This window comes from Tamandua tetradactyla, chromosome 8 (assembly GCF_023851605.1).
Source record: "Tamandua tetradactyla isolate mTamTet1 chromosome 8, mTamTet1.pri, whole genome shotgun sequence".
Taxonomy (NCBI): Eukaryota; Metazoa; Chordata; class Mammalia; order Pilosa; family Myrmecophagidae; genus Tamandua; species Tamandua tetradactyla.
The window spans coordinates 40,971,446-40,984,512 of NC_135334.1; the positions used below are offsets into that span (position 1 = coordinate 40,971,446).

A 13,067-nucleotide genomic window follows, 5' to 3' on the forward strand; every position below is an offset into this window, starting at 1 on the left:
AGATTCGTATTATTTCTTCCTAGATGTTTGATAGATTTCCAAGTGATACTATCCTGTTCTAAAAGTTTTCTTTTAAAAGGTTTTAGATTATAAATTCAAGTATTTAATACAAATGGGACTACTAATATTCTCTATTTCTTCTAGAGTGAGTGAAATTGGGTAGTTTGTATTTTTCAAGAAATTTGATCATTTCATTTAAATTATCCAATTTATTGGAACACAATTTTTTTCATTCTATTCTCTCATTATCCTTTCACCATTTGTAGGATCAGTAGTGCTATTCCCTCTTTTATTCCTCATATTGGTAACATGCTTTTTTTTTTGTTTTTCTTATGTCTACCTAGGATGTTTACCTATTTTAATAATCTATTCAAGAACTAGCTTTTGATTTCACTGATTTTTTCCTTACTGTTTGGCCTTTCCCCCCCATTTCATGATATTTTGCACTTACAATTATTAGTTTCTTCTTTCTACTTCTTTTGTATCTAACTGGCTCATCTCTAATCTCCTAAATTGGGAACCTCAGATCATTGATTTTCTAAGTCTCTGTTCTTTTCTAGGAAGCACAATTCCTTAACAATTTTATATTTTGTGTTTTCTTTATAATTCAGTTCAAATTATCTTATTTCCCTTGTGATTTTTTTTTTTGATCCATGGCTTTAGAAGTCTGTTATTTAATTTCCAAATATTTGATATTTGCAAGATAACTTTCTTTTAATGTTTTTAATGTTATTTTCTTGCCATCAGAGGACACACTTTATGATTTCAGAGCTTTTAAATTTGTTTATTCTTATTTTCTGGTCCACTATATCATTTACCTTTTTTAAATATATTTTTATTGTAAACACACATACAAACATTCTTGTATGGTTACAATCAATAGCTCACAATATCATAACATAGTTGTGTATTCATTACCATGATCATTTTTTTGAACATTTGCTATATCATTTATCTCGATGAATATCCTTTAGTCACTCAAAAAAGAATGCATATTCTGTAGTTCTGGGAAATTGTTCTATAAATTTCAGTTTGATTAATTAGGATATAGAGTTATATAAGTCTGACATATCTTTATTTCTTGTATCAATTAATTGATGGAGGAATGGTGAAAATTTCCAACTGTAGATGTGGATTTGTCTATTTTCCCTTTTCCTTCTGTCAGTTTTGCTTCATGCATTTTGAAGCTCTGTTAATAGGTTCATACAGCATTAAGGACTTTCATGTTTTGTTAATGAACTAATCCTTTTATCATTAGGAAATGTCCTTTAACACAGGAAATATTCCTTGTTCCAGCACCTATTTTGGTTGATATTAAACAATTTATGCTTTCCTCTGATTAGTGTTTTTAGGATTTATTCTTTTTGACCCTTTTACTTTTATCCTACTTATTTACTGTGTATTTCATATCTATAGCAACATACGGCTGGGTCTTGCTTTTTAAATTCAATCTAACAATATTTTTTATTGGAAAAGGGAAACAAATGGTATTTAGACCATTTACCTTTAATATAGTTATAGATGTGTTTGTTTTAGTCAACCATGTTATTTGTTTCCTATTTACCCTAACTATTCTTTGTTCTTTTCCCCCCCTTTTTCTGCCTTCTTTCGTATTATTTTTTAGGGTTATATTTTATATTTGTTATTGGCTTATTAACTATATTTAGTGGTTACTCTAGAGTTTATAATAAGCATCTTTAAATAATGACAATCTATTTTCAAATTTCATTATGCTGTTTCTCATATAGTATATTACTGTGTATTTCCATTTCCTTCTATTCTCTTTTGTGTTATTTCTGTCATACATTTTATTTCTACGTTAGATACCTCATAAAGCATTTATTTTTTTTAATTGTGAAAAATAACATATATACAAAAAAGCAACAATTTCAAAGCACACCAACAACAATTAGTTATAGAACAGATTTCAGAGTTGGGTATGGGTTACACTTCCACAATTTTAGGCTTTTACTTCTAGCAGGTCCAAGACACTGGAGAAATAAAAATATAATAATTCAGCAGTCATACTCATTTGTTAAACCTTATCTTCTCTGTTATAACTCCACCTTCTCCTTTGATCTTTCTCACAATCTTAAGGGGTATTTGGGCTCTGCCATACTAACTTTTTCATGTTGGAAAGGGCAGTCAATAATATGGGATGGAGGATGGAACTAGTTGATGTTCTAGAGAGGCTGGCCCCTCTGGGTTTCAGGATTCATCAGGCCTTTTGGAGGTTGTAGGTTTCTGGACAGTAATCATAGTGCATGGAACCTTTGTGGCATCTTAGATAGTGCCCTAGGTGTTCTTTAGGGTTGGCAGGAATGATTTTGATTGGGTTTTGGCAAACCATGGCAAGTAGCAATATCTAGCTGAAGCTTGTGTAAGAGTAGCCTCAGAGGAGCCTGACTCTATTTGTACTCTCTAAGTAATTGATACCTTATTTTGTTATAATTCTTTTCCCCTTTTGTTCAGGAAGGCATTGTCCATTCGAAGGTGCCAAGGCCAGGCTCATTCCTGGGTGTCAAATCCCACCTTGCCAGGGAGACTTCTGGCCCTGGATGTCATCTCCCACTTGGGGGTGGTAATGATTTTACTTGCCGTGTTGGGCTTAGGGACAGAGAGAGAGAGAGAGAGAGGCCATACCCGAGCCACAAAAGAGGTCCTCTGGAAGTAACTCTTAGGTATAACTATAGGTAGGCTAAGCTTCTCTGCTACATAAATAAGCTTTACAAGAACAAAGCCTCAAGATTAAGGGCTTGGCCTATTGACTGGAGTCCCTAATGTTTGAAACAATATCAGGGTTTTCCCCAGTGGTAAAGTTCAATAGTTCCATATTTTTTCTCCCATCCCTCAAGGGACTTTGCCAATACTTTTTGATTATCTGCTCAACATACTCTGGGGATGCACCTGGGCATTACATTAAGCTATAAAGAATTATAAGCCCTCATTCCTCTTTTGGGGTCCCTGTGTTTCGGTTGTTTAAATGATTTATCCAGACAGGCTGAGTTAGATTATATGCTATAGAAAGTTTAGGTTTTGGACAAAATAAACCTCTTCCTTTGATCTCATGGAGTAGGTAAAGTTCTAAAATATAATGTCCTCCTTACCCCTGTATTCTGATTTACCTTAGTTCCGACCAGATGGGCTTCATTCTTATCTCTAATTGAAACCTGATCTCTTGCAATTTCTTTAACAGTTGTTATATGTGGCAATGCTGCCTTTCAAACCTGCAGAGCTCCTACTCTGAGTCTTAGGCATCACACAGGCACCAAAAGTTCCAGGGAAATACCAGGTTATACATATATAGCATAGCCTCTCAAAATCTAGAAAAAAAAATTATAGTTCCGGACTAAATGTGACTGCTATCAGAGCTTACAATCTAGGCCTCTATTTGAAACATCTTATTATAATTATTAGATATCGAATTATAAGATAATTGATTACCTTTTAGCAATTTTAAAATGGGAAAAATTTCTTTTATATTTATCCATATATTTATCATTTCTGACAGTCTTCAATCTTTTGTGTAGATCTGAATTTTTACCAGATATCACTTCCTTCAGTCTCAAAAACCTCCTGTAGCATTCCTTGTAGTGCAGATGTTGGTGATAAATTAGTTCAGCCATTATTTGTTTGAAAACATCTTATTTTATAAGAATATTTTTGTTAGATATATAGTTCTAGTTGGGAAGCTCTCTTTCCTTTCACGACTTTAAAAATGTTTTTTTACTTCTGGCTTGAAGTTAGCAGTTTATCTTATCTTTGTTCCCATATATGTAATGTGTTTTTATTTCCTCTGGCTTAATTTTCTTTTGATGTGCCTTGGTGTTGTGAGTGTGTGTGCATGTACACATACTTATACTTCTTGGAATGTGGTGAGCTTCTTAAGCTTTTTAACAATTTTGGAACATTTTCAGTCACTGTCCTTCAAATAGTTCACCTCTCCCTTTGTGGAATTTTAATTAAATATATTTTAGACTGTTTGATACTGTCTCACAGGTCAGTTAGGCTCTGTTCATTTCCTCCTAGTCTTTCTCCCACCGCATGCTTTATTTTGGATAATTTCTAGTGCTATGTCTTCAAGTCCACTGATCTTTTCTTCTGCAAAGACTGTACTGTTAAGCCCATCCAAGAAAATTTCCTTTTCAATATAATATTTTCATATCTGGAAGGTCCATTTAGTTCTTTTATCTCTTGATCCTCATTATGTTTGTTTTTCCTTCAATTCTTTGAAATTATTTATAAAAACAGTTTTAAATCCTTTGCCTGTTAATTCCATCATCTCTGTCATTTCTGAGTCTGATTTATTGAATTCACCTAAGTCATATTTTCCTATATCTTCACATGTATGGTAAGTTTTGATTGGGTGTTAGACACTATAAGCATATGTTGTTGAGTGTCTGAATTTGATAATTTTCCTTAAAAGAATGTTAAATGTTATATTGATAGGCAGTTGTGATATTTGTGGATTTATTTTGGGGCTTGTCTAGAAAGTACTTACAGGTAGAAAGCTTAGGTCATCATAGAGCTCACCTCATTGGCTTGTTTTCAAATCATATCCTGTAGTATCTATTGTCTACAAACAGTTGTTTCATGTATTTTGCTCAGAATTATGGTTGTTCGTGCCAAGAAGGCACATCATCACAGCCAGCAGAGGTCTGCTTTGCTTTCTTAGCCTTGCCACTATTGTTTAGGTGTTGGATGAATAGACCACAGTTATGAATTTTATCTTGATATTAGCCTATTAAGAGTCTTATAAACACGTACAATTATTCATGAAAAATAAAATGTATGAACATGTAGGAGAATCTATTGAAATCCATACTTTTTTATGGGGAAATAAGAAAATAAGTGCCCTACTAGAGATAGACTAGACTCCATCTCTAACCAATCATGCTATATAACCATAAGGAATCCAATATTGGATTATAATCTAAATCTAAAATTGAATTACAATTTTCAGATTGTTTTAATAATGTCATCTCTAACAGTGGTACTTATATTACATTGTACTTTTAAACAGCTTTCATGTTTGCCAGAAAAAAACATTCATAAAGCATATTTTTTTCTGATCAGAATATGGAAAAAAAGAATAGAGGAAGCCAAGAGAAAATGGGTAAAAGCTAAGGAAAAAACTAAAGAAATTATTTCTCCAGTATCTGTGATGAATTTGTGCTGATTCATCCAGTCTCTTTCCTGGCCTTCCCTCAGCTAATGACATATATTTCTTTAGCAGAGAATACTATGAGAATGGTATGGAATTATTACTAGAAATTAAAGCATTAATAAAACATTTATAGTCTCATACTTGCAAACTGCTTAAGTGCTGATCTTCTAGGAGTTTTTGAGTTTCCTCCAGTTTAAGCTGGAATGCATCTTTGTGAGTAGTCAAGTTTACCATTCTGCTTTCTTTCTTTTCTTTATCACAACTGATTTTGGAACAGAGATTTTTCTGATGCTTATGATCATTTTTTGACAAAGCTGAAGACAAGGCAGAATCTATAGCTCTGTGAATCAGATGCAAAAAATATTGTTACATTTAAATAAAGTTAACATTTTTCTATAAGTATATAAATGACATATTTGTGTACTATGTGTAGGTATGTGTGTGTCCAGATAATCATATATAAGGATATTGGAGAAATGTATAGACATTTTGGAATAAGAATTTAAGGCAGTAAATTGAATAAAATTGGTTTGGAGAGTATCATGCCAATGAAGAACTCCTCATTCATGTAGGAAAGCACAATTAAATATGGCCTTGATGACTAAATCCTATTCCTCTATCATTTGGAATAGGGGTGGAAATAATTCCAGTAGATGTGTGCAGTCAGTCTTCAGTTCTTTAAGAGTATTCCTATTTGAATGTTCCATTCTACATTATTCTTAGCTCAGAGTTATGTCACAGCCAGAAGGTATTCTTATAACCCTAAAAGAATTTTAAATATTCAAACAAATGGAAAACATGAAAATTGCTTGTCTGGGTAGGTAGGAATTTCCACCAAACTAAACCAGATTTGGGAGATGATCTTATTACTTGGAGGAGAGTGCACACATTTTTTTCCCACTTATTTCAGGAATTTTATCAGGATACAAACATGGTTTTCATGCTACGGAAGGGGTACCTTTAATATAGAGTTTACTTTTAGTGTGCTAGAGGGCCACCAAAAAGTTATTGGTGTATGGCATCATCTTTTTGGGGTTTTGGAAGCACATAGCATGTTAATTTTTGGTATATTTATAGGTTTCAAAGTGAAAAATAAAGAACAAAGGAAGTTTTTTTTGGGGGGAGGGGATGGAATGGGAATAAGGGATATCATATAGCTGACTGCCTGTGCAACAGGCCCCGTAATGTGAATCCCAAGGTTATTTTTTCCCAATTCAATGAGGATAAAAATATGTTGGAAGGTGATACTTGGCTACAAGTGACATATATCTATCTCCAATACCCATATATATTTTTATATGAACAGACTGAAATAGTAAAGGTCAATGATTACTAGATTCCTGACTATTTCCTTATGACCATGGGGAAATCAGAGACAGCAAGAAAGTATTTAACCCAAGCTTCTGAACTCTTACATATTACTTTCCCTTCAGTCACCCTTCCCAAACAAAATATTGCTAAATCTACATTTATCTAAGAAACTCAATTTATTTACCTTTATAGTTGTCGTCTCTCAATTTTTTCTTCTCTATTCCTTTCTTCTCTACTCCACTTTCTTCTCTTCTCTTCTCTACTTTCTTCCCCCAATGAGGAGGATTGAAGGGATGCATAGGAATAAAAGGAGACGGGGAAGTAGAAATAGAGGGAGAGTGAAGCAATGGGGGAAAGGAAGAAGAAATCATAAAGGAAGAAGAAAGAGGAGGAATTGGAGAGGGAAAATCTAAATAATTTAGAGGTAAACATGGGGAGGGAGATGAATGCAAAGGAGAGGAAAAAAGAGGGATAGAAGAAGGAGGAAAAGATGAAGAAGTAGAAGAGGAAGATGAGGGAGAGGAAAGAATGGATGAAGAGGAAGAAATTAGTATAGATGGTGAAGAAGATGATGTAGAAGTGGAAGGAGATGAAGATAAAGGAGAGGCTGGAGAATGACAGGGAGGGAGAGGAGAGAGAACTGAAGGTGGTGGATGGTTTACAATGGCTTGGGGCAGATTTGACAATGTTGGAGCTTGTGGGACAGACTGCTTAACTGACTGAGAGGGATCCAAGCCAGAAGGATGTTCAGTCCATGGAGTGATACAAGAAAAAGTGGGGGTCTGCTGATGAGGGGGATGACTGGATAAACAGGTAGGCTTCAAAACAGGGAGAGCATCCAAAGGGATTGGGGAAACAACCAGTCGAGCTGGAAGGGAACGACGAAAAAGGGCAGGCATTAGAGTAGCTGGGGTAGAATGCTGGGCTGGAAGGAAATGTTTGGGTTTGAAAGTTTTGTAGAATAACTTGTTTTGTGAGTCAGTGTCAGGAATGACTGGAGAACTTTGGGGTGGGTGGGGGAGGCGGTTAGGTGGGCCAGAAGGAATTGGGGCTGGGAGACGAGGGAAATTGCTAGAAAAGCTGGAAGTGATTGGGACTGGAGGGCGAGGAAGATATCTAATTGGGTAGGACAGTGATGGGGCTGGTAAAAAAGTTTTAGGAAGAGTAGAGGGGATAGATGGACAGATAGGCGGGGTATGCTGCTGGCGAGTGGGAGAAACAGTTGGGTAGCTAGGAAGAATTTGGGAATGATGAGATGGCAATGGGGCCCGTGAAGGAGACAGCTGATCAAGTAAGTAGGGATCAGATGTGGAGACAGCTGGATAGGCAGGAATGGATCTGCATAGGTGGAAAAGCATTTGGACAGGCAGGTAGAGAGACAGCCTTATTAAGATGTAGTTTTGTTTTGTTTTGGCTTATTGGGCTGCCTCTAAGCTTTTGATTCATATTATTTTCTGTCCCAAGGATTCATACATGACCCTCCTCTGTTCAACCAGTGTCTTCTCACATAGGCTGAGAAATATACATAGCTTATTAGATTCTTCTTTTCACATTCCTTACTCTTAGAACACTTTTACCTCTCAGAAGTCTGTTAGTCATAGAGATAAATGAATATGGGCTGGGCAATCTGGTTTAAAGCATTGTGCATAGGATAAATAAAGGTAAAAGAGACCATTGCTCAACCTTGGTCAGACTTCTCAGGGTGGCATGCAGCTTAGGATTAATTGTCTGACCAAAAATATGTGGATATTGGAGATAGATATCTAACAGTGTCATTTTAGAGTTTAAGAATTTAAAATGGGGGAGAATATGGCCTCTTCTACCCTACAACTAACCGAAGGGTCAAGTATATCAGCTTTGTGATAAGGATTTGTTTGTGATGGGAGATTTCATACATTTTAAATTTTAGTACCTTATTAATAATATGCTCATATCTCACTATTTCCTGAAAGTTTCTATTTTAATAAGGACATATATTTTTGCTTTTCTTGAAGCTTAAGTATTGAATGCCCTTCATTTTTTCATTGATTATTTTCCTCTTTTAGATGATCACACTACTAACATCTTAAATTATTTTTATCTACCACAAATACTTTCCACATTAAAACACCTTTCATGAGTACTGTAACCTCTGCTTCTTTGGACGCTTCCTGTTCTTTGACAGTACTTTATTTCTTAACATATTTTAGATATATAGTCCACTAAAAATTTACCTTCAAGGTGATAACAGTTTATTGATTATGCTGGTTTAAACTGTTATACACCCCAGAAACACCATTGTTCTAATCCAATCTTGTGGAGGCAGACCTATTTTGGGGTGGGACCTTTTGATTAGCTTGTTTCCATGGAGATATGATCCCACCCATTCAAAGTGGGTCTTAATTAGTTTACTGGAGTCCTTAAAAGAGTTCACATAAGAAGAGAGAGCTAAGAGCCAATACAGAGAGCAGAAAGATAAAACCGGGACACAGATGCTGAGAGAGCCATTTAAAACCAGAAGCTGGGAGAGAAGGACAGCAGACCGTGCCATGTGCTTTCCCATGTGACAGAGAAACCCCAGAAGTGATTGATCTTTCTTGAGTAAAGGTATCCTCCTGCTGATGCCTTAATTGGGACATTTTCAAGGCCTTAGAATTGTGACTTGTAACTTAATAAATCCTATTTATAAAAGCCAATCCATTTCTGTTATATTGCACTCCAGCAGCTTTGGCAAACTGGAACAATGATATTTGTAGCTTAATTATATTTGCAAGAAACAATACATATGAACATTTCTATCTCTAACACCTGATCCTTAATGTCCCAATATTTCTTATTTGTATAGCATTTTATCATTAACAGAGCACTTTCATGTATATTATGTAATACTGTTACATATGTAATAAAAAGAAATCCAACTTTTAAATAAATAAATCACATGTTCTCTCTATAAATGTACGTTTGTTACTTTCTAAATACATAATATTTATATGCATGTCTATGTACTGACAGAGACAGATATCATGAAGTCACAGTCATAATAGTATCACCCATGAAAACTGTGTATTCTAATGAGAATAAAGATCATTACTCTTAAAACAAGGATGATTGATGTTACTTAATGATTCTAGCACAGAGGTGCAATGATAACTGATGTATTTGTTGCCAAAGGAAAATCAAAGTTGTTCTGATGCTTTTATCTCTTCTAAGACTTTAAGTAACTGCATACAGGAATAAGAAAAATATCTATTTTTTCATTCACAGTACAAAAGAATTTTATTTTTGAAAATATATGATAACACAAAAGATAGCAACTGATATACCAAAAAAGAAACTGAGAGTAAAGAAGACCTATATACAAACATGCACATTACTACTATAATAAATGATTTGAAGCTTTTTTTTTTTAATTGGTCTAAATTCCTCCTGGGCTCCGAGACCCTAATTGTCTGTCATCTTCCCTTTTCAGATAAAATTTTCAATAGAATATTCTAAAATTGCCTTACTGGCTCTACTTCTATTTATCCCCTAACCTACTGATATCTGGCTTCCACCTGTACCACTTCAATATACTGCTTTTGCTAATTAACTAACTGACCCATTAAGTGCAAAAATAAACATTCTCGACGACTATATTGCCTGATTTTAATTTCACTGATTTCCATATCATCACATTTTCTGGTTATCTTCCTACTTTTCTGGTTGCTCCTTCTTAGGCTCTTTCTTGAGCTCCTCCTTACTTGTTCCTTATATGCTGGAATATTTGAAAGTTCTTGATTTGACCTTCCTCTCTTACTCTATTCATACTAAGTGTAATCTCAGTTATACTAAGTGTAATCTCAGTTATACTATCTGTGTGATAGGATCTACAGCTGTGTGTGAGTAGAGTTAACAAATTCTGTTCTCTTTCTCTATGAACAAATTTGACTTTGGGTCAAATTTTTTTAGATCTATTCCCCTGGATTATAGAGTTATTTTAGCTATGTTACAAGTCACATTTATTATGGTAAAAATTAATCCTCGATCGATACCTTAGTTTCCTAGTACCTAAAACAAATACCATACAACGGCAGGGCTTAAACAATGGGAATTTATTGGTACACAGTTTTGAGACTAAGAGAAATTAAGGTATCAGCAAGATAATGCTTTCTCCCTAAAACTGTGGCATTCTGGGGCTGGCTGCCTGAGATCTTAGTCCTTGACTTTTCTGTTACATGAAAATGCACATGGAGTCATCTCTTCCCTTCTCTTCAGGATTCTGATTACTTCTAGCCTTTGGCTGCTCCCTGTGTCTTCTCTCTCATAGCCAAATAATTTCCTTTGCTTATAAGGACTTCAGCCACAATGAATTAAGGCCCACCCTCTTTCAGTTTGGGCACACCTTAACTAATATCATCTTCAAAGGCTCTAATTTCAAATGTATTCACAGCCACAGGACTAGGGGCTGGAATCTGAACATACCTTTTGTGGGGGACATGATTCAATCACCAACAGTCTGCCCTCTGGATCCCCAAAAGACCTATTCTTCCCACAGGTAAAATATTTTTATTCTATCCAACATCCTAAAAGCTTTAAGTCATTTTAGAACAATGCTAAGTACAAAGTCTCATCTAAACCAGTTATGGGTATGGTCTATCTTGGAGCAAAATTCCTGTCTGATGGACCTTTGAAACCTAGAAAACAAGTTATCTTCTTCCAATATATTATGGTGGGACAGGCATAGGATAAACATTCCCATTCAAGAAGGGAGAGATTATAAGGAAAATACAGGGGTCATGGATCCTAAACAAGTCTGAAATTCAGCAGGGCAAACTCCATTATATTTTAAGTTCTGAGAGGTATCTCTAGAATGATGCTTTATCCTCTGGGTCTGCTGGAGCAGCAGTTCCACCCCTCCCAAGCACTTGTGCAGTGGCCATGCTCTCCCCAGACACCGAAGTACAGGCTCCAGCCTCTCCAAACATCAAATTGATGCCAAGTTCTCTATGAATACCAGGGCACAGGCCCCATCATCTTTAAGCAGTGGGGTGGCAGTACTTGTCTTGAACAATAGGACAAAGCCTTCCCCTCCCAAGTGCCAAAGATGGCCTGCCCTCTCCAAGCACAAGGGTGGACTTGCCCTTTCCACATATGTGGGTGGGCCCACTCTCTTGGCCTCAACAGGTCTCCAGACCTCAGCTTCCATGTTTCTGCTCTGGAAATCTTCCTTCAGGCATTGTCTGTCTCTTTTAAGCATTGCTTCTGTTCATGCAAATTTCACAAAAACCTTGTTGGCTTTATGTACGGTTCCAGGGGGTCCACATCATCAGACAAAAGAACTTCCTACAAATCCTTCCTGGATAATTGCATTTCCAATCCTGACTTCCTCTGAGATGCCTGACTTGTTCTATGTTCAGGTACACCTTTTTTTTTTAGTAAAGGGTTGTTCAGTTAATGCCTCACATGGAAAGATGGTCTCAGGGAACTCACTTTCTGAAAGCTCAAAGAGGTCCTGAGAGAGCTACTTCTGGCCCTAGACTCAGAGCACACTATCTGATAGGCCAAGAATTTTCTAAATCATCAAATGATGGTTTATGCTTAACAGGTGAATCCACAATTTATCTCTTTCCTCTCTCATTTCACTATAAGCTACAAGAAGAAATCAGGCTGCATTGTTTATATTTAGTTTGAAAGTCTTCTGGGCTAAATATCTAAATTCATCTCTTTCAAGTTCTGCCTTCCATCCAACATCAGCACACAATTTCTCCAAATTCTCTGCCACTTTATAACAAGGATCACCTTTCCTCCAGTTTCCGATGACCTACTCATACTCATCATTTTCTTCTAAGGCCTGATTAGAAGTACCTTAAACATCCATACATTTATCAACAGTCTCTTCAAAGCAATCTAACTGGTTTCTATCCAACCCTTCACAATTCTTCCAGCCTCCACCCATTTTCCAATTCCAAAGCTGTTTCCACATTTTTAGGAATTTATCATAGCACCATTCTACTTTCCGGTACCCGAACTGCCTTAGTTTCTTGGCTGCTAAAACAAGTACCATATAATGGCTTGGCTTAAATAATGGGAATTTATTGGCTTTATAGTTTTGAGTCTAGGGGAAGTCCCAAATCAAAGTGTCAGCAAGGTGATGCTTTCTCCTCAAAAACCGTGATGTTCTGCAGCTGACTGCTGATGATCCTTGGTCTTTGGCTTTTGTCACATGGTAATGCACATGGCAGCCTCTTCTCCTTTCTCTTCAGGCTTCCATTGACTTTTAGCCTCTGGCTGCTCCTTGTGGCTTCTCTCCTGTGTTCAACTTCCTTCGTTTTTAAGGACTTCAGCAATATTGGATTAAGTCTCACCCTCATTCATCTTGGGCACAACTTAACTAATAACATCTTCAATGGTTCTATTTACAAATACCCACAGAATGGGTTTTGGAACTGAACATACCTTTTGTGGGAGACATGATTCAATCCCCAACAATTGGCAAACTTAATCTGGACTGACAGTATTGTGAATAAATTATGGATACTTCCCTGTGAGAGGGGAGGAACTTATAACTGGGTGTGTCTCTTGCACGGATTTGGAAACTATTCATATGGAGCTATTACAAGAGATATTGGTA

General features: G+C 36.0%; 1 protein-coding gene across 11 annotated transcripts in view; it reads right to left on the reverse strand.

The window, feature by feature from the left end:
• CEP126 (centrosomal protein 126) overlaps positions 1 to 13,067 on the reverse strand; it is a 96,349-nt gene that overhangs the window by 44,124 nt on the left and 39,158 nt on the right. For all 11 annotated transcript variants that reach the window (XR_013156599.1, XR_013156600.1, XR_013156602.1 and 8 more), the window contains one exon: positions 5,309 to 5,507. Coding sequence is in view for 7 of the 11 variants with exons in the window: in XM_077113162.1 (XP_076969277.1) it covers positions 5,309 to 5,507 (199 nt within the window). In the remaining 4 variants the exon portion in view is untranslated. The remainder of the gene's footprint in view (positions 1 to 5,308; positions 5,508 to 13,067) is intronic.